This window comes from Rhineura floridana, chromosome 10 (genome assembly GCF_030035675.1).
Source record: "Rhineura floridana isolate rRhiFlo1 chromosome 10, rRhiFlo1.hap2, whole genome shotgun sequence".
NCBI classification, from domain to species: domain Eukaryota; kingdom Metazoa; phylum Chordata; class Lepidosauria; order Squamata; family Rhineuridae; genus Rhineura; species Rhineura floridana.
In genome coordinates, this window is record NC_084489.1 from 88924445 (window position 1) to 88949380 (window position 24936).

At 49.5% G+C, this 24936-nt stretch overlaps 1 protein-coding gene across 1 annotated transcript in view; it reads left to right on the plus strand.

The window, feature by feature from the left end:
- Positions 1 to 225: 225 nt before the first annotated feature.
- LOC133365055 (NAC-alpha domain-containing protein 1-like) overlaps positions 226 to 24936 on the plus strand; it is a 31452-nt gene continuing 6741 nt past the window's right edge. The window contains exons 1-5 of the mRNA XM_061586332.1: positions 226 to 384; positions 9433 to 15291; positions 17161 to 17460; positions 22324 to 22412; positions 24508 to 24591. Of these exons, the coding sequence (XP_061442316.1) occupies positions 342 to 384; positions 9433 to 15291; positions 17161 to 17460; positions 22324 to 22412; positions 24508 to 24591 (6375 nt within the window). The 5' untranslated portion in view covers positions 226 to 341. The remainder of the gene's footprint in view (positions 385 to 9432; positions 15292 to 17160; positions 17461 to 22323; positions 22413 to 24507; positions 24592 to 24936) is intronic.

The following is a 24936-nucleotide window of genomic DNA, read 5'->3' on the forward strand; positions in this document are numbered from 1 at the left end:
TGGGAGGAAGCCCCACTGAACACAGTAGGGCTTCCTTCTGAGTAAACATGCAGGAGCTCTGGCTACCTCAGTCACAAAAAGGCCAGAGGAAAAGGAAGCATCTTTCACTTTAACAGCTCAAGGTGACCAGCCTTTGTGCTTGAAGGCTCCTGGGCCACGCCCACTTCCCCCAATAGCCATTGTGGGCATCAAGGGCCAGCCTTCACACTTGATAAAAGGAGGGATCCGCAAAGGGTCTCCTTTGCATTTTAAATGCTGGCCTGGCTTTCTTTCTCTGGTTTGTTGCTAAGAGGAAACCCTTTGAATGTGCCTGGGTGGCAGTTCTAGGCGCCCTTGCTTAAATGGAGCCTGTCCTGAATTTTCAGCTGCTTGCGGAAGGGGAAGGTAAATGTGAACTCTTGGTTATGGGGCTGGCTAGGGAGAGCGTAGAGGCTTCTGTTGAGCAGAGATCTGGAGATGCAATGAATAAATGAATGGATGGAAGACAAGGTCCATGATACACCCATCGTCCCAAAAGTTGTGTTACTCATACAACTGTTTCTCTGTGTGAAGAAGGGCTCATTTGGACTTATTATTATTATTATTATTATTAGATTAGATTTATGTCCCGCCCTTCCTCCCAGTAGGAGCCCAGGGTGGCAAACAAAAGCACTAAAAAAAAAAAATGAAAACAGACTTTAAAATATATTACAACAAAACATCCTTAAAAATATTAAAACAAAACATATTTAAAAACATGTTTTTTTAAAACCATCTTTAAAACATTTTTTTTAAAACAGCTTCAAAAACATATTAAAAAGCAATTCCAACACAGACGCAGGCTGGCATAAGGTCTCTACTTAAAAGTCTTGTTGAAAGAGGAAGGTCTTCAGTAGGCACCGAAAACATAACAGAGGTGGTGCCTGTCTAATGTTTAAGGGGAGGGGATTCCACAGGGTAGGTGCCGCCACACTAAAGGTCCGTTTCCTGTGTTGTGTGGAATGGACCTCCTGATAAGATGGTATCTGCAGGAGGCCCTCACCTGCAGAGCACAGTGATCGACTAGGTATGCAAGGGGTAAGATGGTCTTTCAGGTATCCTGGTCCCAAGCTGTATAGGTCTTAACTTTGGAAGCTATTTCTCTTCCACCCCCACGCCCCAGGCAATGAGATGTGCAGTTCCAAGACATGTGAAATGTGGAGAGTGCCTTTAAGGGTGCCCAGAGTATCCTTTTGTATTCCACTAAGAAATTGCTGCTAACTTGTGCCCACCTGGGACAGGACCTTTGAGGCTTGGGGATGTAAACCTATAGGTACACTTTGGTGACTGAATATCTTAGGCTGCAATTGAAATTGCACTTCCTTGGGAGTAAGCCCCACTGAATTCAATAGGACTTACTTTTGAGTAGATATGGTCAGAATTGTGCTGTTAATCTGAGGACACTTAAATATTTTGCTGGGTCTCAGGTGGATGTCTCCTATGAATGTAGGAATGCATATTCCTTTGTTTCAAAGTGCTTTGTGATTCTGATATATTTTCTTTTTTCTTTTCTGCAGAAGTTTAATGGGAATGGTTAGTTGCCAAAGCCCATCCAGGAGTTTAAAGGATATTAAGGTTGTTGTCTCATATATGCTTATCTGGGAGTAAGCTTCACTGAAAATAAGAGGGCTTACTTCTGAGTAAACATGCGTGGGAGTTGTGCCCCGTGGCTGTGATGCCTTGACTGTATTGCTTGCTTTAAAAAGTTGTTTAGGGAAGCCTACCCAGATATGTAGGTTTTAACACAGTCTTTGCTGACCTGGTGCCCTGCAGATGTTTTAGACTACAGCTCCCATCAGCCCTAGCCCACTGTTTTGGCATAATATCATTACACATAATTTGATTTTAAAAACTGCTGGTTTCATAGTTTGATATAAATGCTATGCTAATTCATTTTCAACATTGGATTTTTATCCATCGATTTCATATGTTAATGTAAACCGCTTAGAGGTTTTTGTCAATTAAGCAGTATACCAATCTTAAAAAAAAATTTCAGTGAGACTTACATCTGAGTAAACCTACTTAGATTGGTTGGGGTGTTCATGTGCTGAAGGGGACCCAAGATGGCAATCTGGTCTGGGGTCTCAGATACAATGCTTGCACTGCCTTCAAGTCGATCCTGACTTATGGCGACCCTATGAATAGGGTTTTCATGGTAAGTGGTATTCAGAGGGGGGTTACCATTGCCTTCCTCTGAGGCTGAGAGGCAGTAATATTACTGTAAGCCAGAGATGGCGTAGAGAGTCGGACTAGGAGCTGGGAGATCAGGGTTCAAATTCAAGTTCAGCCAGGAAGCTCACTGGGTGCCAGTCATTGTCTCTCAGGTTAACCTACCTCACAGGGTTGCTGTGAGGATCACATGGAATCTCCCATGATCCCTAACTGTTGGTCATGATGGCTACTGGGGCTGGTGGATGTTGGGAGTCCAACAACATTTGGAACACCAGAGAAAATGCCCATCCCTGAAGTAACTAAGCCTTAGTATGGCTAATTGTGGAAAATGGAAATGGACTGCCTTCGAGTCAATTCCGATTTATGGCGACCCTATGAATAGGGTTTCTGTGGTAAGCGGTATTCAGAGGAGGTTTACCATTGCCTTCCTCTGAGAGGCAGTGACTGGACCAAGGTCACCCAGCTCCATGGCTGTGTGGGGATTTGAACCCTGGTCTCCTAGGTCATAGTCGAACACTCTAACCCAGCCTTTCCCAACCGGTGTGCCTCCAGATGTTGTTGGACCACAACTCCCATCAGCCTCAGCCGCTGGCTGAGGCTGATGGGAGTTGTGGTCCAACAACATCTGGAGGCACACCGGTTGGGAAAGGCTGCTCTAACCACTATGCCACACTGGTTCTAAATCTATACTATGAGCAAATTGGACTTTTGCTTAATAGAGTTCAATGGTATTTACTTCCATGCAATCATGCTTAAGATAGGTAAAACTGACCATGGGGATGGGGAGGAGGGGATTGGAAGGAGAGGGGGAGGGGGAGGGAGGGGCAAAGGAAGGGGGAAGAAAGGGGCAAGAGGGAGGGGATAGGAGGGAGGAGAAGGGAGGGTCGGTTTGGTCATTTGCATACTTTTTGAGTTCAGTGGGATTTATTTCTGTGCAATCATGTTTGAAAATGGAAATGGACTGCCTTCAAGTCAATTCCGATTTATGGTGACCCTCTGAATAGGGTTTTCATGGTAAGCGGTATTCCCATTGCCTTCCTCTGGGGCTGAGAGGCAGTGACTGGTCCAAGGTCACCCAGTGAGCTTCATGGCTGTGTGGGGATTCGAACCCTGGTCTCCCAGGTCATGGTCCAACACTCTAACCACTATGCCACACTGGCTCTTAGATGCAGTGCTTATGCATTGCTTAATACAGAGTTCCTGATTCCTGCTTGACCTCATCAGCAAAAAGGAACTGGGCATCTGTGGCTTATTAAATAGGTTTGTGCCCCCACAGTTATCTATCATCTGCTTTGAGCCTTCCCTTCCTCCCCTTCATTTGCTCTTCCCACTTCTTATAAGCTCATTGGCTGCATTACCCCCTCGGCCTTAAGACAGCATCTGCTCAAGGTGCTTATCCTCTTTCTATTCATAGGGTCGCCATAAGTCGTAATCGACTTGAAGGCATATAACAACAAAATCCTTGTCTGACCTGATGCAGGTTGCTGTGGCAATTAGCTCTTTCTTTTCTCTAGGGCGTCAATGACCCTCAAAGAGCTGATTCAAAAATTTGGGGGGGGGAGAAGCATGTGACCTTCTTACCGCCTCAAAATGTTCCTGCCCAGCAGACACCCTTCCTGTGGAAAGCTAGCACCTCAGGAAGAAGAGTTGTAATGTAGCCCAGGGGTAGGCAGAAAGTAGTTTGGGATCTGCTGGTAGATTTCATTCTACCTAAGTTAGACTGCTGAAATGAAGAAAGATAATCAGGAGTGGGTGTTGGGCTGTGAGCTCTGTTTATTTCTGATACTGAAAACTGATTCCTAGGCTCTGAATGGGATCAGAGGCACCCTCTTCTCTACTGCTAATCATACGTGTCTTTTGCACCCGGGTCTGACTGGTAGAACTCGGGCTTTTGGTCAAAGACAGAGTAGATCTGACGCATCTGAAATCTGCCCACCTTTGCTTTACTTCAGTAATGTTGGAAGGCACCCTATATGGAGTCAGAGCATTCGTCTTTCTAGCCCAGTACTGTGGAGAGCGCCTGCCTGTCAGTGCAGGGTTTCAGATGGGGCATTCCCAGCTGGGCAGCTCTACCCAGAGTTTAATTTTTGTTAATTGTATTGTTTTCACTGATGTATTTTTTCACTTGTGTTTATTTTTCTTTGTAAGCCGCCTTGAGGGCCTTTATAAATAAATTTAATAATAATACCTGTGCACTGTTTGTAAATCTGGTCTCAAATACATAGCTGTCTTGATAAAAGTATGTGGGGTGCCCCAGCGGAATAGCCCCCATATTCCCCAACCTGGTGCCCTCCAGATGGTTTAGGCGACAACTCTCATAATCCCTGACCATTAGCTAGGCTGGCTGGGCCTGATGGGAGCTGTAGTCCAAAAACTCTGGAGGGCACCGGGTTGGGAAAGACTGTTCTGGGGCATGGCACTGAATGTTCCACGCACCCCTTCTCCTGTGTGAGAGGAGCCTCTTTTTTTTTCTTTTCTGCTGTGCAAGCAAGCTTTGAAAAGTGGCCAGGCTTAATCCCTCCTTGGCAAGGATCCGAAGGGTCTGGATAGAAAGGAGTGGTGCTTTCCACTGTCTGTGCTTGCGAGGACACCAGCTAGCATTTCTCGTAAGCTGCAATCCGCTCCCCAGAGGCTGAGCTAGATCAGTAGGAAGGGAGGGGGCATCAGGCCCATTAGCCGGACCTCCACCCCAGAGGTTAGCAGCCTGCCTCTCAAAAGCATAGTATCTGTGCAAGCTAGGAGTTGGCAACTTTCCCCCTGCCCAGCCCATAATAACAATAGGTGGTACTTATTTAGGGATTTACTGTTCAAAGTGCTTCACGTCCATTATCTTGGCAATTCGTGGAGCCGCTCTGCAAAGTGGATCGATAAGACGCGGGGGCGTGAGAAGCCCATGAGGGTAGCGCTTTTTGCAACTTGTGTTCATCTCTAGTGCCTATGGTACTCCAGCCCCCATGATGCATTTGAGGCTGAAGGATAAGGGGTGAGTATGGCTCTCTCCCACCCCAATGCAGTGATGGCTGGTGCCCGTTGGGACCGGTAGGGTGGAAGGCAGGGAGCCCACCAGTAGGTGGGGCCAGAGAGCCCATGGCAGGCAGAGCCAAATATTTCTAGTGTTCTGCCTCAATGGGGTTTCCCATTGCCTCCCTCTGAGGCTAGGGCCTGATCAGCTTGCCACAGCTGCACAAGCCAGCCCCTTCCTTGTCCGCAGCTGCCAGCTGGGGGGCAACTGGGCTCCTTGGGACTATGCCGCTTGCCCACGGCTGCACAGGTGGCAGGTCACGTAACCCCTGAGCCACTCCCTGTGGGGTGATCTTTAGCTGGCCCTTAACACCCAGGAGACACGAGTGGGGATTTGAACTCACAGACTCTGGACTCCCAGCCAGGCTCTCCCCTAGAGCATCCCTAATATTGGTGCTGGCTCGTGGGAGGGGCTTTCTATCGGAGACAGAGCAACTGCTTTGTATGCAAAAGTTCCCAGGTTAAGTGCCTGTCATTGCCAGGTAGAACTGAGAATGGCCCCTGCCTGAAACCTTGGAGAGCGGCTGCCAGTCAGCGTAGACAACACTGCGCTGGATGCACCAATGGTCTGGCTTGATTTAAGGCAGCTTCCTAGATTCCCTGTGTTTCTAAGCACTAGGCCAAGGTGACCCAGAAGATGTTCTGAGGTGCTGTGGTTGGTCTTTTGTGAGAAGTGATCACTCCTGTGAGCTGGCGTTTTAGTTATGCCTCTTACTAATATTTTATTTTATTTATTTATTATTTGAGTTATATCCCACCCTTCCTCCCAGCAGGAGCCCAGGGCAGCAATATGCTTTGTTTTCTATGTACGATGCGTTGATTTGCATTTGAATATGTGCTGTAAGCTGCCTTGGAGATCTTCCTGAAGAAAATATATAATACTAACTCTGTTTGTTAGACCAGGGCTGGCCAACCCTCCCTTTTTTGGCCAGAGGACTGTATTCAAGATTAGCCAACACTCCAAGAGCTGCATGGTGTGCACAGCTCACATGCAGACTCTCCACATGCCCCAGGTGGTTGCAGTAGTGAGTAGCAAGCACTCCTCCCATCAGAAGTGTAGTGGCAAATTCAGAAGTGCAGGGTCCCTTTGTGTTAGTTACAGCCCCCTCTTTTGTGCTGCAAGGTTGAGAATGAGATCTTTGTTAATGCCTCTTCCCACAACAGCAGAGACCCCTAGGAACCAATGTGCATGGAAGAGGGGAGTGTTAGCTACTAAGAAGAGTCTTCTCAGTGGCTGACTCACCTCCTCTCATTCTGATTGGGTCCAACCAGCAGGAAAGGACAAGGAAGCATGTTAGAAGACTCTTCTCAGTGGTTAAACACTCCCCATTCATGCTGATTGGCTTGTAGGATGCTGGAAACATTGGGACCTTGCTCCCAAAAAAGTAAGGGGACTAAGACCCTGGATGACGCCACCCCTGCTCAACAGCTTCCTACATCCTGCACACACTCCAGCTCCTGGGCCTTGGCAAAAATGGGGCCACTGCAAATAATAAAGACTCAGAGTTTACCTTTTCTCTCTCTAGCAGGTGCTGGTGATAGAGTGTGAGGGACTTAAGGCAGAGTTATACAGCTGTGAAATGTATCACAAGCAAGGCGTATTTGAGCACTGACCATTAATTAGAGCATTTCCCGGAGGTGGCTGAAGAGATGATGGGGGTGGGGCGGTGGCGATGACTTTGAGCCCAGCCGCCTGGCTTGCCATGTTGTCTGTCTGGGTCCTTTGAGTCTCAGTTTCCTCCAGGCCTTCTGTAGAGGGAGCCAGCAAGGAATGACTCTGCACAGGAGTGGCAAAAAAATCTGGAATTCTGCTGAGCATCGTTTTTTAAAAGTGTGTGTGTGTAGGGGAGGGATTGGTGCCCAGTGTGAGATGGAGATGCCTATTTTTTCCCAGCTGGCTCCTAATTGCTGACCTTGTGCCTTGTCACCGTCTTTTTAAATAAATGATCATTTATTTATTTATTATTTGATTTATATCCCGCCCTTCCTCCCAGCAGGAGGAAGTCCTCATGGCAGTCTTTCTCTCTCCACAGACAGTCAGACAGACACACACGCTTGCACAATGCATCAGTAAGAAGCATAGAGCACTTAGCTTTGCATGCAAACGATGGGATTTGTGGATTTGATCCTGCAGTCAGAAACTCTACAAATATATGGAAGCCTCTATTGATGTTGCATGTAAGAGCTTGAGCTCTGGCTTCAGTATATTACATAAGGCAAGCCTGGCTTCTGGCTCAGGCCATCTAGTCCAGCTGCCTGTTCTCACAGTGGCCAACCAGACCTCCCAGTGGGAAGTCCACAAGCAGGACCTGAGTGCAAGAGCAGCACTCTCCCCAGTTGTGATTCCCAGCAACAGGTATTCAGAGGCATCTTGCCTCCTGTGCTAGCAGAGTTAGAACATAGCCAACATCGGCCAGTAGCCATTGATGTTGTTGTTGTTATGTGCCTTCAAGTCAGTTACGACTTATGGCGTCCCTATGAATCAGCGACCTCCAAGAGCATCTGTCATGAACCACCCTGTTCAGATCTTGTAAGTTCAGGTCTGTGGCTTCCTTTATGGAATCAATCCATCCCTTGTTTGGCCTTCCTCTTTTTCTACTCCCTTCTGTTTTTCCAAGCATTAATGTCTTTTCTAGTGAATCAGGTCTTCTCATGATGTGGCCAAAGTATGATAACCTCAGTTTCATCATTTTAGCTTCTAGGGACAGTCCTAACACATTTGTTCTAACACCCAATTATTTGTCTTTTTCGCAGTCCATAGTATCCACAAAGCTCTCCTCCAACGCCACATTTCAAATGAGTTGATTTTTCTCTTATCCACTTTTTTCACTGTCCCACTTTCGCATCCATACATAGATATCGGAAATACCATGGTCTGAATGATCCTGACTTTAGTGTTCAGTGATACATCTTTGCATTTGTGGACCTTTTCTAGTTCTCTCATAGCTGCCCTCCCCAGTCCTAGCCTTCTTCTGATTTCTTGACTATTCTCTCCATTTTGGTTAATGACTGTGCCGAGGTATTGATAATCCTTGACAAGTTCAATGTCCTCTTTGTCAACTTTAAAGCTACATAAATCTTCTGTTGACATTACTTTAGTCTTTTTGAAGTTCAGCCATTGATAGCCTCTCTGAATTTGTCTGTTGGGCTGTCATCTAGTTATGATTGTAATTTGCCTTAAACTGTTTTTAATATCGAATGTTGTGGTCACCTGCCCTGGGATCATGAAGGGCAGATTTATTATCATTATTATCATTATGGTTATCATCTACCATCCCCTTTTAAAGTTATCCAAGTGTCCTCTGTCGCCATTGGCTCAGCGGCTGATGACTGTCACGGAATGTTATGAGCATTCTAACAGATGAAGAAACTTGCATCACACAAGGCCAGTGGGTGGATGGGACCGTGTGCTCTCTGGAGAAATGCGTTCAGGAGCAAAGGGTGTAGAACAGGCAGCACAATTGCAGGATGGGTCAACTGTTAGACCGTATGTCTGTGTATGTGTGTGTGAGAAAGAGAGAGTGTTGCACACACGAGAATTCATCCGTGAACATATTTGAATCATGTCTTTTTAGCATTGGGGAGGGGGCTGCTCCATCTCCCCCAACAAATCAGCAGATTTGTAAATGAGATGAGCCATTTCACCTGGAAGTTCATGATGGTAGTCCCAAGAGTTGCCTGTTCAAATCCTTGGGTTCAAAATCTTTGTAAGCTCAGCAGGTGTGGCTCAGTGGTAGAGCACATGCCTTGTAAACTTCAAGCCCCAGGCTCACTCCCAATATCTCCAGGTGGGGCTGGGAAAGATGGACCCCTGCCTGAAACCCTGGAGAACAGCTGCTAATCACTGTAGACAATAGTGAACTAGAGGGACCCTAATGGCCTGAATGAGGGAGCATCCAGTGGTCTTGGCGCAGAGGTTGAGCTCCAACTTGGACACTGGACACTGTGGCCAGGGATGGTTGAAGTTTAGCAACATCTGGAGGAAGTCTTCCCAGTGGTGGTTGGTGGCTCCATGTCAGTGGGGAAGTGGAATCCGCTCCGGGTTTTAGTCTAAACTTTCAAGGAGCTGCCCAAGGTGCTGATGTGGAGCCACGAGCAACCATTGCTCCTGCCTCTGGATTAGTGTTTCTCAAACGTTCTCTGCATAGTGCAGTGTTGATGCTAGCTTGGAGTGGAGAGTATTTGACTAATGCTTCCCCCGACTCTTTGTCTCTCATCCAGGTGGCTCCCGGACCACTTCCACCTCCTCTACCCCGAGTGGCGATGCCCTAACACCACTACAGATGTCTCCAGCAGTGACACCCGACAGCCCGGCCAGCCTGCCCATGGATCCCACCCTTTGTGGCAAAGCTGTGCCAGTTTTCCTGCCATCAAAGAAAGAAGACCGGCCCCAGCCTGAAGGAGCCAGCTACGACACGGCTGTTGGCAACGTCACGACAGGCCTGGTGGCGCTGAGCGAATGTGGCCAGGTCATGCTGGAGGAGGCTCCAAAAGTCACCAAAGTGGTCCCCCAAGGTCTTGGAGAGCCTCCAGGTGTGGACATGCTGGATGCCAGGATAGTCATGGGGGAGGAGACGCAGTGCCTCAGTGAGGAGGAGGAGGAGGAGGAGGAGGAGGAAGATGGGAAAGGGGCTGGTCTGCAGGCTGCCCCTGTCCCACTCAAACCTGGCCTCTTGGAAGCCAGCTCTGGCGAAGAGGAGACAAGTGATGCGGAGGAACAAGCGCTGGAAGACCACCTGGCGATGCTTACCCATTTGACCCCAAGAGACTCGAGCAACCGGCAAGCCTGCATGTCCCTACCTGTCCTTCTGAAGCACAAGGAGACAGAGACGGTGACACCACCACCACCACCATGCCTCTGTCAGGATGAACTTACGGCTGATGTGCCTTTCCCACCTCCTGCGCTCACCAAAGACCTTCCTGTGGAGCTGGCTGAGGCCCTGCCTGTCAAGCACACCTGCGGCCTGGATCCGGAGCTCTACTTCACGGCTCCCTCGACCCCCATCAAGACTGTGTTTTCCCACCTCAGGCACCCCCCTTTCTCCAAAGAGAGCCTGAGTGAGGAGCAGAGCGACATGGACAATGAGGGCCTCTTTTCCCCGCCCACCTCACCTTCGGGGTCCTACATCACTGCTGAGGGAGGCAGCTGGGCCTCAACAGGCACCGCCAGCACCTCTCCGTCATGCTCGCCAAATCTGATAGCGGAGTCTGAAGCCATGGAGGCCCGGGCAGTGGACAGCGAGTCCCTGTCGGATTTGGAGCCAGCTGAGGACCCGCCAAGGCCTCCTCACATCCCCAGCCTGTCTCCCAACTTGGAGGGAGAGTTGGCCTTCCAAACGCTCTCTTCTAGCACTTTAGTTCATTCTTCATTTCCGCAGGGCGAAGGCCACGGGCAGACGACCCCAGAGGAAGATGGTGACTGGGGTTCTGAAATGGCTGCCTCGAAGCCAGTCCCTCAGACGTTGGAGCAGGCAAACCCATCTTGGCCCGAGGGCGAGAGAGACTCCAGGGACGAAGGAGATCTGCGCTCCGGTATGACGGGCCGTGAGCTTTTCAAGGCGGAGAGCTTGCCTTCTTTTGAAGCAGGAGCTGGAGACATCGCAAAGGAGTCTGCAGGACTGAAAGCTGACCCCTTGCCCGCGTCACTTGCTGCCTCCTCTGGGCTCCAGTCCCAGCTCAATAGCATGTCTGGGGCGGACATCTCGGAGATGGATGCATCCAACTGGCCACAAGCAGAGACGGCGGCTTCTGCCCCAGACAATGGTGTGGATGGCACTGACGATGATCAGATGATTTCTGCTTTGCTTTTGCCCTTTCGTGGAAGCCTCATATTTGAGGCGGAGTCCATGGAGCTCACCCTATTCCCCCAGGGGGAGTCGGTGGAAAATGACGCACTATATGGCTTGGAGGGTTACGACAGCATGTCTGCCTCCTTCCTACATTCTCTCTCGGAAACCTCCACCAACGAAGGAGTAGATGGGTCCTTTGCTTACCAGGATGACTCCTCCCAGTCCTCCAGCTCTGACTCCTATAATGGAGAGGAAGATGAGCGGTTGCACAGCATTGAACGGCATGCGGTGGTCACAGAAGCGGCTCACAGGGAGGCCAAGTCTCTTAGGGAAGACCTGCAGCCAGGGCCGTCCCGCTCGAGCAGCGAGAGTGAGATGGAGACCTCATCCGATGCTTATGACACGGATGAGGAAGAAACTGCTTCTGCAACGGGCGAAGGGCATCTGAGGGTTGAAGAGCAACTAGAGGAGAGAGGCTCCTCCCTGGATGAGCTTGAAAAGGAAAAGCCACCCCAGGAGGACCAAATCCAAGCCTCAAGCCCCTTTGAGGAAGGAGGGGCCTCCAGATTGCAAACTGCTTCAGAACGAGAGGGCCCTGGTGAGTCTTCTGAAAGTTCCAGAAGCAGCTGTGTTTCACCTTCTGATCAAGGATGGGAGTCTTCTCTGGAGCAGGGCTGTGTAGTTCTTTCTGGAGTAGTGGGCCATGGAATCAGGTGTGAAGATGACGAAGAGCCTCAGAGGGGAACAGGGTTGCCACATGGCTTCCTGGGGCACCAGCCACTCTCGGTTGGGCAAGAGGCTCTCGAGAAAAGTGTCCCTGACGCTGGAGAGTGTCTGATCGCTTGCTTTGATACAGATGAAGAAGCGGATGCCTTGCTTCCTTTGGAAAACTCCACAGAGGCGCCTCAGCCGGCGGACCAGATTGCCACAGAGTGGGTAGGCCAGGTTTGTGTGGGAACGGCCATCCCTCTCGGATGGGATCCAAAGCCGTATCCTGTGCAGTTTATGGCGGCTCCAGAAGTCACTGACTCGTCTGCCTTCGATATTGGTGCCAGGCTAAAGGAATCGGAGGAACGTCTCCTGGAGCTCCTCGACCAAGATGGGGCCTCAGGGGGAGGCTCAGTGGAACTGGGGAGGCACCACAAAGGGATGTTGATTGTTGAGCCCGAGAAAGAGGAGCCTCCGTTTATGTCTCTCCTTGGATCCTCTGAGGCGGCCATCTTGGAACAGCCTGAAGTGACTCGAGCTGACAATGAGCCAGCAGCTGAGTGCCTTATTGCCTGCTTCGAATCGGAGGATGAGCTTGAGGAAGCCTCGTCTCTTGATCAGATGAACAACAATGAGGACCGTCTGGTGGTGATGTTTTCTGAGGGAAAACCTGATTCTCAGCCCCTCTTGGGGCCAAACAGTACCCAGCAGAACACCTTGGAGGAGGCAGAATGTCTGCCCCACACAGATGTTGGGGAGCGTGCTGAAGTCCAGAGCTGGGGTGTATGTGGGATGCAGAGAGTCCCACATGGATCAGAGATGGGGGCCTCCAAAGGGCATCTCGCCAATGAGGGAGAGGTTCTAGGAGATGGTGCAACTCACCTCAAACTATGCTTGGAGACTGGCGAGGCCAAAGATCCCAACGTAAGGCAGCCTCAACCCAGTGAAAGCTCTCACAAGCCAACCCTGGTGGGAACAGGCAGCCACGCTGAGGAGGTGGCAGAAGAAACCCTAGAGGATGCCAAGAGCAAGCATCAGCTGTGGGGAGAGGTTGCTGTGGCAGACAACAGTCCGGAGGAAGTGGCTGAGGTGCCGGAGCACTATGTCTTGTCGGATGAAGGTGACACTGACCAGAACTGGGAAACTCCATCAGAAGAAGAAGAGGATGCTACATCAGGACTTGAAAGTGAAGAACGCGGAAGAGCAGACGTGGTTACCGAACTCCCACCAGTAGATGATGAGATCCGAGTGGGAGACGGGCTTGAAACTCAACACCGCTTGGCTTTCAAGCAGCCTAGCCTGAGAGACAGCAATATGAACTTGTTGCAGGTGCAGAGAAGAGAGACAATATGTGCTCCTGTTGTTAGTGAGACCAGCGATGATCCAGCATTGCCAGCAAACTCTAAAGAGAGGGCTGACCACCAAGAAGAGAGCGAGCTAATGGTTCCTGCTGCTCACCAGACAGGCCTCTCTGAGCCTGCAGATAGCAAACAGGGCACTGAATGGTCACAGCTTGGGGGCATGCAGATTCCAGAGACACAGGCAGTAACCAAAGATACCAAGCTGGTCATTCAACAGGGGCCCGAGGCTCACAGCCATGTGAGATGTGCAGAGGTGGCTGTATCTCTGTCTGCTTCGGTTGACCATCCTCCTTTGGACACCAACGCTCAGGTAGCTAGAGCTGCCCCAGGAGCTTCTCCTACAGGAAGCTTAGGTACAACACCTTCTGTAGAGAGTGTTGGTGACCTGCCCAGGCAACACTTGCAGGTGCCAAAGAAGACCTTTGCTCAAGCTCTGCTTCAGGGTCTCCTGATGCCTGCTTCGGATGCTGTACCCACCTTGCCGGAAAAGGATCTAGACGCCACTCTCTCTTCCCCAGAGCGGTCTGAGGTCTCCCCATCCGACTCTCAGACAGATACCAGCTTTTTCACAGCTGCTGAGGATACTTCTGGTGAGACGGTTGTGCTGGCTGCATCCTTTGGGTTTGAGAGAGAAGAGCATAGAACCCCTGAGCAAGCATGGGGTAGCTCAGCTGAGGAAGTGGAGGAGAGCCCTCCTCCTCCACAAGAGCAGCGGGCAGCTGTTTCTGAGTTGGAACGTCTGGTGGTTGAGGCTAAGGATGCTGAGGCTGAATGCTTGGCTGCGCCACTGAAGATCCCAGTGGCACAGGGACCTTCCCAGCAGAGCATGGCCTTGTGTCTGCATTACACAGCTCTTAATCAGGCTCCTTCTCCAGTCATCTTCCGACGGGTGGTGGCACCAAGGGACGTGTTGCCCGTGCTTGGTAATAACCAACAGCTCTTCTTTGCTTCTGAAGATGAAATATATTTGACAGAGCCCAAAGATGGTCAGCACAACCCTTCCAGTGGAAATGTAGACATGGAGCATGTCGGTGCTACAGAATCTTCAGGGACCCTGAGTACTGGTGCCGCTCCAGATGATTCCGAAACAGTGACCAGAGAGAGACTGCCAGCCACCTGTAGCCAGCTTGAACCTTCTGGTGCCTTGTTGCAGAGTGCCACTTTATTAGCAAAGTCCCAAGATGTTCTTGCAGACCAGCAGCAAATTGCCAATATGTTGCAAGGGTCCTTTGGAAACCTTAAGGAGCAGAAAGTGGGAACTGCTCATCTCATGAGTGGCCTGCTCGTGGCAGAAGCACAAAGCCTTCTTGGCAGCCTAAAGAAAGACATCTTGGAGGACTCCTCTGGTGACATCACACCTGACTTGTCGGAATCAAAGCATTCTGAAGAGGAGTTTGAATTTCAAGCACCTTGCAATGCTGCTGCGGATCAAGGCCCAGATGACTGGCAACCTTGTGGGGAACCTAGCGGCCAACTGGAGACGGACAAGCTTGGCATTCCACCTGAAGCAGAGGCTATTGCCTTCTGTTTAGAGGAGGTAGAGGAAGCTGCCAGCCAGCTGGTGGCTTCTGGGTCAGAAGAAGCAGACCAGCCTGCCAATGATGTCTGCATGCCCAAGGAAGACCAAGAAGAGGCAACCGAGGCTGTTGACGGGACTCCAGATCAAAGCCTGCCAGGCAAGCTGCCACTCCGGAGTCCGGAAGCCGATCTCATGGCAGAAGAGAGAACCACAGCGATGCTGGGAGAGATGAGATTAGAGGATGCTGCTGTGGAGGAGACTGGCCATCCAATTGCAGAGAAGAATCAGAATGAAGAAGAAACGCTTCTGTCAAACGGTTTCACCGAGAGCATGAAACTCTCTGGCCCTGAAGCTGCCTTGATGCCCATGGACTCCACCACTCCTCTGTCAGAGACCCACCAAACATCTGAGCCTCCACCACAAGACTTCTTTGTTGCTCCTTTACAGCCTGAGTGGCCCCCATCTCCTTCCTTTCAGGAGGCTCCCATCTCGCCACCTTTTTCTCCAAGTTCTGGGCCCCAAGATGGGCCTGCTCTTCTGCCCTCACCGCTTCTGCCGCCGTCACCCCCCTTGGAGAGTCAATTCCAAGGCCCAGAAGCCACTTCGTGGCTTCCTGCTTCTACAGCAAGCCCTGATGAGGAACACACTTCTTCCAAAGAGGCCCTGATCCTCCTACGGGAGTCCAGAAAGCCTCCGGTGGAAGGTAAGCCTTCCTTTACCTGATTTCATCCAGATTTAAAAAACAAACAAACTTTATAATAATTATTAATATTATTAGTATTGATTTACACCCCAAAAGAGCTCAGGATAGCAAACTGCAAGACCGCAGAACAATAAAATAAAATGAAACATTTTAAAAACAGTCATGTACCCTCATAGCTAATAATTTTTAATGCTTTAATGTATTTTAAAGTCTGTTTTTATGATGTTCTAAAGTGTTTTTAGTGCTTTTGTTTGCTGCCCTGGGCTCCTGCTGGGAGGAAGGGCGGGATATAAATCAAATAATAAATAAATAAATTTTAAGGCTGCCAGGAACTATAAATGTCAGCCAGCAAATGCCTGGGGTGAACAGGAATGTTTTAAAATGCCTCCTGAGTGTTAATAATGGGGAAGGCCAACACATCGCAGTGGGGAGGGCATTCCATAAATGAGGAACCACCACCGAGAAGGCTCTGTCATGGGTCAACAAGGAGCCATCATGGGGAAGGCCGTGTCCTGGACCAAATGGCAATCCAGGCAGCACTACCAAGAGGGCCTCCCTTGCTGATTGTAGGGCCCAAGATGTTTGATTTTGGGGAAGGCACTCTCTTAGGTACAAGCTGCTAGATTGGTATGTGTCCTGGTATTGTACCCATCCCAGCGACTGGATTTCCTGGACATAAAGCAGACCCTATATATGCTATTGCACATCATCAATGTAACCTAATGGCCCCGGTGTGCTTGCATAATATATGCACATACTAGTATGTTTGCAGCCTGTGGGCTGTGAATCCTGCCATGGTTTCTCTGGCTACCATTGGCTTGGCTGTTCTGATGTCAGAAGTGCAGGGCAACCTAGGGCAAAGCTTAATTGGTACCCCTAAAATGTTTTTGCCCCTGGACAGCCCCAACTGGCCCTGCACTCTGTCCAATGCCACTGCATTGGTATAACAAACGCAGCACTTGGTCTGGTACCAGTATAAAAATGGCTCAAAGGTGTATGCCTGTTTCACGTAGGGATGAGAAACCAGCTGATATTTTTTGGACTTCAACTCCTGTCATCCCTGACCATGGGCCATGTTGGCTGCGGGTGATGAGAGCTGGAGTACAAAAACATCTTAGGGCGGTATTTAGCTGACTTGTACTTAGAGCAGACCCATTGAAATTAATGGACCCAACTTAGTCATGTTCCTTCATTTCAGGGGGCCTGCTGTGAGTAACGCTTAGTTGGACACCATCCCTGAAGGGCCACAGTTCCCCCTCCCTGATTTAACGTAGCAAGACCCTCGTCTGTGTGTGCATGCCTGTCTGTGCAATCTTCCAGAGAGCCCGTCCTTTTTCTTGACTCACACTCTGACCAGTGCCATGTGCCTAGCTGTAGCTCCCTTCGAAATATCCTGCAGGGGCCCTGAGTTAGCATTACTGTAGGATCGTGCAGGAGATCAAACAGGTGGTGTTAGCCAGCTTCGCTCTCCAGCCACATCAGCCTGTCAGGGCCGACGGGCCAAAGAGGTGGCTGACTGGAAGCCACGTTGCACAGAGGCCCCTCAAACCTGGCCCAGTCCTGCTCCCAGAGGAGTCAAGTCCCCAACATCTGATTGGGAAGAAGTCCAACGTGCTGCTATTCTTAAGCGCAAAAGCAGCCTTCCCCAACCTTGGCCCCCTTTGTATGTTTTGAATTGCAACTCCCATCAGCCCCTGCTGGCATGGCCATGTTGGCTGGGGCTGATGGGAGTTGTAGTCCAAAGCCTCTGGAGGGCAGCAGGTTGGCGAAGGCTACTCATGAGTATGAGGATTCGTGGCTTCCAATCCCTATGGAGAAGAACCCACACACATTCACCCAAACCACGTCCTAACCTGCATCTTTCCTCAGCCCTCGAGAGCTCTAGGCCGGCGGTGCCCTGCCGAGGAGACCAGCTTCCCAGTAGCAAAGATTCCAGAGGCCGGAACCGGTTGCCTGGCAACAAAGATGCCCGAGGAAAGGACTCTGTCTCTGCAGGGGAGAAGCCAGGCGATCGGGGGTCCGTGCAGATGGAGTCGAGCTCTTCCAGTGAGAGGGAGCTGTTGTACCGCTGCCCGGAGATCGAGAGCCTGAGGGAAGCGGCTGGGATGATCCTCTTGGAAGAGAAGAAGCCGTTGGTGGGGAAGAGGACCCAGGAGACCAACCACAAAGGTAAACGATTCCTTTGGTCTTCTGGGGCTGGTCCTGGGGTCCCCTTGTTCTACCAGGGTCGATGCGTTCTCTGGCATTGCCACAGTTGGCTGTACCCCGCCTGCAGTTGAGCCCCTGGCCATTCCCTTCTGCCAGTCTCTCACCCCCTTCCCCAGATGTGCCTACCCAGTAGTTGTGCTTTTGAATGAGAGCAGAGCAGCCAATGGGCTCTCATTGGTGGCAAGTGGCAGCCGCCATCTTGTGCCTCGGATGTTGAAGTGAGGGGAAAACGTCTCTTCCAGGCTCCCCATAAAGCTTGTGTCTCCTACTTGTGATAGCTGTATCCTGCAATGTATCCTGCAGTGTAAAATGTAGGGGCTCACTTGGATCTCTCAACCTGAAAGATTTAATGTCTGAAAATGTTTTTTAAAAATGCCATCCCCTGTTTTTCTGTGAGAGTCACTAACCTAGGATGTGCTGCCTTCAGGTGGAGCCTACAGTGGCAACCTAGTTATAAAAATGCACACACACACGCACTAGCACACATGTGCTAGGACTGATGGGAGTTGTAGTCCAAAACAACTAGAGAGCGCCAGGTTGGGGAAGGTTGCTTTAAGTCTGACTAACTCTGCTGTAGCCTGGAACCAGGTCTGTGCAGTGCAACTGGCTCCTGAGTGGGACCCAGGCGTGGGCCGCGTGCGGAAGCTCCCCTCCACCTTGGTTCCTGCCCATGAAAGCAAGCCTAGAGTGAGAGGCTAGGTCTAGGATGATGTCAGTAGGTTCCAGGAGCCCTCTTGGTTGTGAGATTTTGAGGGGTAAGCCGTGTTTCGGCCCTTGGTGAGAGCCAGAGTGGATGTGTGGAGTCGTCCTGGGTGAGAAGTGCTATCAGAAGGAGAAGGAATTGATATCGGCTTATAAGTATGAGTGACTTGTATTAATGAGGATCATTCAGACCATGGTATTCCCGATCTTTATGTATGGATGTGGAAGTTGGACAGTGAAAAAAGCAGATAAAAGAAAAATCAACTCATTTGAAATGTGGTGTTGGAGGAGAGCTTTGCGCATACCATGGAGTGCGAAAAAGACAAATAATTGGGTGTTAGAACAAATTAAACCAGAACTGTCACTAGAAGCTAAAACTGAGGTTATCATACTTTGGACACATAATAAGAAGACATGATTCACTAGAAAAGACAAGAATGCTGGGAAAAACAGAAGGGAGTAGAAAAAGAGGAAGGCCAAACAAGGGATGGATTGATTCCATCAAGGAGGCCACAGACCTGAACTTACAAGATCTGAACAGGGTAGTTCATGACAGATGCTCTTGAAGGTCACTGAATCATAGGGTCGCCATAAGTCAAAATTGACTTGAAGGCTGTGCATTTTTTGTGGCATTTATTGTTTAAGTTTCCTGTTGCTGTTTTTTAAAGTTTCCATATACTGCTTCGAGAGATTTTTTACATATTAAGTGCTATAGAAATGGTCAAAATAAATAAAATGATAAATGACCAGGGCTGACCTAAAGGAACGAGTCTTGGTGTTTTCTCTAAAAAGGAGCTTTGGGAGAGGGGAGCAAATTGGAACAGGAAGATGGCACGGGGTTGAAAAGGTTAAAGCCTCAATATGGCTGTCCTGATCTGACTTGACTGCCTCCATTGCTGTTTTTACCTTTTTGGGGGTGAGGGAGGGGAGTTGTAGTGCAGTCCAAAAGATCCCATTGTAGATCCCTATCTCCCGACAGGCCTGTTTTGGCCCTCTGAGTAGCTGCTGAGAGGCTGCAAGAGCCACTTTCCTTCCAGTAAGTTCTTAGCTCAGGATAGACGGACTGCATTGAAATGGATGGGGAGGGGCAGCTTTGCTCATCTGCTGCAGGAAAATCTTCTAAGTGCCACTGCTGAGTGGATGGTTTATGGCTTGGGATAGGAGGCGATCGGAGAAACAGATGCACAAAGAGCAGTCAAAAACAATATAAAAGAGGCCTCCTCTTTCCACCCATCCTTCTGCAAATGGAGGCCAGCTGCACTTGCAACAAAAACAGTGACAATCCTAAGATGCAAAGGAAGGCAAGTAGGTTGTGTTTTGCAGCAAACCGGCTAGGAAATACTGGGGGGGAAAATGGCAAAGCACTGGGCCCGGCTCAGTCTTAACCATCCAGACCTCCTTTAATTGGAAAGGGGGGTATCTCCACCAAGACTCGGGTTAATGGCTAGGGTTGCAATTGTGGGCCCCTCCAGACTGGTGGATGTATTCTGCAATATGTCGTTGATGCAATAACAGTGCGTTAGTGATGGATTTATGCTGGACTGTCCACATATCATTCCTCATCTGCAATGCTTCCCCCTTGTTACTGCATTATCGTCATGAGCATGAGCACAAATCATTTTATTTATTTATTTATTTGATTTATATCCCGCCCTTCCTCCCAGCAGGAGCCCAGGGCAGCAAACAAAAGCAATAAAAACTTTAAAACATCATAAACACAAACTTTAAAAGGTATTAAAACAAAACATCTTCAAAAACGTTTCTTAAAAAAAAAAGCTTTCAAAACATCTTCTAAGATATAAAAATAGTTTTAAAAAAAGGTTTAAGAACATATTAAAAAGCAATTCCAACACAGACGCAGACTGGGATAAGGTCTCTATTTAAAAGGCTTGTTGAAAGAGGGTCTTCAATAGACGCCAAAAAGATAATATTTAATCATCATGAATGCACAATAGAAAGAATATGTGGAAGGGCCCTGCATGTCTCTTCACTTGGGAGGAAGCCCTGTTGGACCTGATCAGACTGACAGCACAGCTCCAGGCATGTATACTCAGAAGTGACTCCTACTGTATTCAGTGGGGCTTACTCTCTACTAGAGTTTTCCCAGTGTGGTGCCATCCAGGTGTTTTTGGCTCTGGCTCCCATCAGCCTCAGCCAGCATGGCCAGTGGTTGGAACAATGGGAGGTGTAGTCCAAAACATCTGAAGGGCAGTGCTTGGGAGAGGCTGCTCTAGTTCCTGGTAGTCTCCTGGTCTCAAGCAAGTGCATGCACGTATGTGGGCCGGCAAAGGAAAGATGGCACCTCTTCTTCAGAGCTCAGCACAGGAAGCCAATGGGGTGCCAGGGGAGAGAAATCACATCCTCCAGGCCCAGCATGGAAATGCAGCCATTGCTGGGGTGGGGAGATTTCTGAGTCCTTCCTCAGCCACCTAGTGATTTTTTTTTTCAGGCTAGCAATTTTCATGGGCTTATCTGCAAGGTTAGTGTACATGTAGCTGGGAGTCCTGACTGATGAAGTAGGTATGCTAATGCTCCTTATGTAGAGCTTGGAAAAGTTACTTTTTTGAACTACAACTCCCATCAGCCCCAGCCAGCATGGCCACTGGACTGGGCTGATGTGAGTTGTAGTTCAAAAAAGTAACTTTTCCAAGCTCTGTTTATGCATATGCCACTATGTACAGGGATGCATGTAAGTTTGGTGATGTGAACGTCCGGGGGGAAATTTGGAAAAATCTGTTTCCCCCTTTTTCCCCTGTTTCTTTTTTTCCTGGGCCTTCACATTTCTATGCGAGTGGGATCCCTCTTACAAGTGTTCCCTTGACTGAGGAAGGTGTGTGAGAGAGGACTGCTTTGGCTCCACCCCCCCAGTGCAGAATGCCCTTCCCAAAAAGGCACGCCTGGTGCCAGTGCTGTTACCTTCTAGCTGTTAGCTAAAAACTCTTGTTTACTCAAGGCTTTTAAATATGGTTGATGCCTTTTTAAAATATGTATGCTCTATGGCCTGCCTTCAAGTCGATCCTGACTTATGGCGACCCTACGAATAGCGATTTCCTGGTAAGCGGTATTCAGAGGGGGTTTCCCATTGCCTCCCTCTGAGGCTAGTCCTCCCCAGCTAGCTAGGGCCTGCTCAGCTTGCCACAGCTGCACAAGCCAGCCCCTTCCTTGTCCACAACTGCCAGCTGGGGGGCAACTGGGATCCTTGGGACTATGCCGCTTGCCCACGGCTGCACAGGTGGCAGGGCACGTAACCCCTGAGCCACTCCCTGTGGGGGTGATCTTTAGCTGGCCCTTGACACCCAGGAGACACGAGCAGGGATTTGAACTCGAAAACTCTGGACTCCCAGCCAGGCTCTCCTCCCCACTGTGCCATACCATATCTTTAAGTGGATGTTGTATTTTCCATTATTGTAAACCACCCTAGAATCTTTTTTTCCCCTCATGAAAGGCAGCATAGAAAGATCTAAATTTAAAAAATTAAGATAGATACTATTTGGGTGAAGGAGTATCTTTGTGGAGGAGAAGGCTATCAGTGGCTACTAGCCTCGATGGCTAGGTTCCCCCTCCAGTGTTGGAGGCCGTATTTTTATTTATTTATTTATTTATTGCATTTTTATACCGCCCCATAGCCGAAGCTCTCTGGGCGGTTAGCAACAATTAAAAACATGAAAAACAAATATACAAATTTAAAAACACATTTTAAAGAAGCAATTTAAAAACACATGCTAAAATGCCTGGGAGAAGAGGAAAGTCTAGATCTGGCGCCGAAAAGATAACTGTGTTGGCGCCAGGCACACCTCGTATGCCTCTGGATACCAGCTGTTGGGGATCACAAGTGGGAGTGAACTGCTGTGCTCGGGTCCTGCTTCAAGTTTTCCCACAGCCGTCTGGCTGGGCACTGCAAGAACAGGGTGCTGGACTAGATGGGTCCCTTTGGCTTGACCCAGCAGGGCTTTCCTTATGATATGTTCTTAACTGGGCTTGCATGCCCACTGCAGAAGCTCAGAGCTAAGAGTCAGAGGCGCACGCCCAGTGTGTAAAGGAAGGACAGCTTTAAAAATAGTCTACAATCTGAAACGCTTGGAGTATGACTTTAAGGAATTGCTTCGTCTCCCTGTCTTTCAGGGTCTTCGAATGACTCGGAAAGCAATGAAGGGTCAATCCCTGAACTGGAAGAGGCAGAAGTTTCAGAACCACGGACAGCTCAGACACAGGTACTTTGTTTTGAGAGGAGCTTGCCTAGTAGGAACCGGAGGCAGCCGGCTTCCCGTGAAGCTTTCTGCCACAGGAGCCGGAGAAATCTTAAGCCTTCCCTCCTCTGCCCTGCCAATAGTGTAGTGACAACCTCAGAAGTGCAGGCACCCCTTCATGATAGTCACGCCATGTCCCCTCATAGCCACATCCCATCATTCTCTTGCTCTCGGCTGTCATCTCCCCACTTCTCAATCCTTCCTACCTTCTCCTTGAACAGCAGATGTCCATAGGAGTCAATCATCATGCAAGAGGAGTGTATTAGCTACTGTGAAGAGTCTTCTCAGTGGCTAGCTCACTTCCTTTCACTCTGATTGGCTCCAATCTGCAAGAAAGGACAAGGAAGCATGATAGAAAAGTCTTCTTAGTGTCTAACACACTTTTGGGCTGATTGGCTCATAGGATGCTAGAGACATAGGGACCCTGCTCTTAAAAAAGTAAGGGATCTAAGACCCCCCCAAGACCCTGGACCACTTAACACCTGCCCCCCACATTTAGTGGCCTGGGCTTTCTTTGTCCAAAAGGATTTTTAAAAAACCACCCAGGACCACATAAAGGCCATTTGGCTTGAGGGAGAAAGAGTAGTCTGATCCTTTTCAGGGATCTCCAGTAGACCTTCAAGTATAGCCGAAGTTGGGAACCGTTTTCAGCCTGAGGGCTGCATTCCCTTCTGGACAGTCTTCTGGGGGCCACATCCCAGTGGTGGGGCAGAGCCAGGGGAAAAAGTGGGTGGAGCAATTAATGTGAATTTTACCTTTGTCAGTAGGCTAGTTTCTACATCCACTCAACATGGAGTCCTCCACCCAAGCAGGCAAGACGCTTGATCGGAGTCAAATGACACATTCCAGTCAGGCAAAAGCATGCAGAGCATGAAGCGGGGTCAGCAAGGGGTGTGGCCTGGAAAGGGGTGTGGCCTGAGCAGCGTTCCAAGGGCCAAGTAGAGAGGACTGGAGGGCTGCATTCTGCCCCAAGGCCTAAGGTTCCCCACCCCTGAAGTTATTGCATACGGCTTAAGTTTTGCCATTCTTCCTAATCCTCATCCTTTAGAGTTACACTGGCAACAAAGTTAGGCTTCATTGCTTGGGGGAGTAACGGAGAAGGGACGCAAATGTGCTTAACTGCAAGCATTTACATGCAGATGTGGGGTTTTGGGGGGCAGAGTCCTTGGAGGGGACCAGTTCAGAAGGTGGTGGTGTGTGTGGGGGGGAGGCTCTGTTTTGGGAAGTTAACCCCTTCCATGTCCAATGGGAGACTACTGAGATGGATTCCTCATGTGCTTATAGTTATAGCATTAGAGTTGGTGAAGGGTTGCTGACCCAGCTGCCTGTTTGGAGAATGAGACTTTACCCTAGGAAGATGAAGACCACATGGCTGGAACCCTTTGGGGACTCCAGCTCTGGCCTGTCATGTGGAGCTGGACTTTGAAGCCTCCAGCTGGACCTTGAAGAATGAACAGGCTGGGGATAGTCTTGCAAGCCTTGACTACCAGACTTGCCAAAATTCTGTGATTCGAAAGCAGCTTTCCCCAATCTGGTGCCCTCCAGATGTTGTGAGGACTCCAGCACCCACCATCCATGACCATTGGTTTTGCTGGCTGAGGCTGATGGGAGCTGGAGTCTAACAACATCTGTGGGGGGAGGGATCAGTTTGGGGGAGGCTTCCTAAAAGCTACAGGAAAGGATCCTATTCTACCACTAACCTGAATTGGTAAGCATCAGGCTTGCTGTCTATGGCAGAAGAAACCTCTTGGAAAAACTTCAGCAAGGGGCTGTAGCCAAGAAATAAAACAGATGTGGCCCTCCCCGTATGAACCAACCCAGACTCTGCAGCCTTCATCGGAGGCCCTTCTCTGTGTGTCTCATCCAAGGGAGGTGTATGCAAGAACAGGCCTTTTTAGTGGTGGCCCCTGGTCTTCACCACATTTCAGTGGTGGCCCCCAGTCTTCTCTCCCCAGGGAGACATGCCTGGTGCCATCCTCTTCAGCCTTTAGACCTTTTAATTAACCAAAGGCCACAGTAAACAAATGTTGCTGTAACGTTTCCCACTTGCATCTTCCAGGCGCAGCTAACACACTCCTTGGGGACCGGTGAGGAATCCATCAGCAGAGTGAAGCAGAGCCGGAGTGAGAAGAAAGCACGCAAGGTTGGTACAGAACGGGACATGGAAGGTCAGGGCAGAGTGGAGCACAAAACCAGAAGCCTTTCTCATAACCCAGTATTTAGTGGAAACCAGTGGCTCCGATGTGAGCAGGGCCGTGAATCCACTCCAGGTTTTAGTACGAACTTTCAAGGACCTGTCTGAGCACCTGGAATGGATTCACTGCTCCACTGCCAGTAATTCCTCAAATGGTATCCTGAGGCATGTGGCAACCCATGAGAGAGAACTGGTGTGTTCAACATAATTAAATAGCCAAAGACTCCCATGAGTCCAAGATACCCTCCTCTATGAATGGGTTATCTGCAGTGTCTCTGAATGAGTCCATGCACT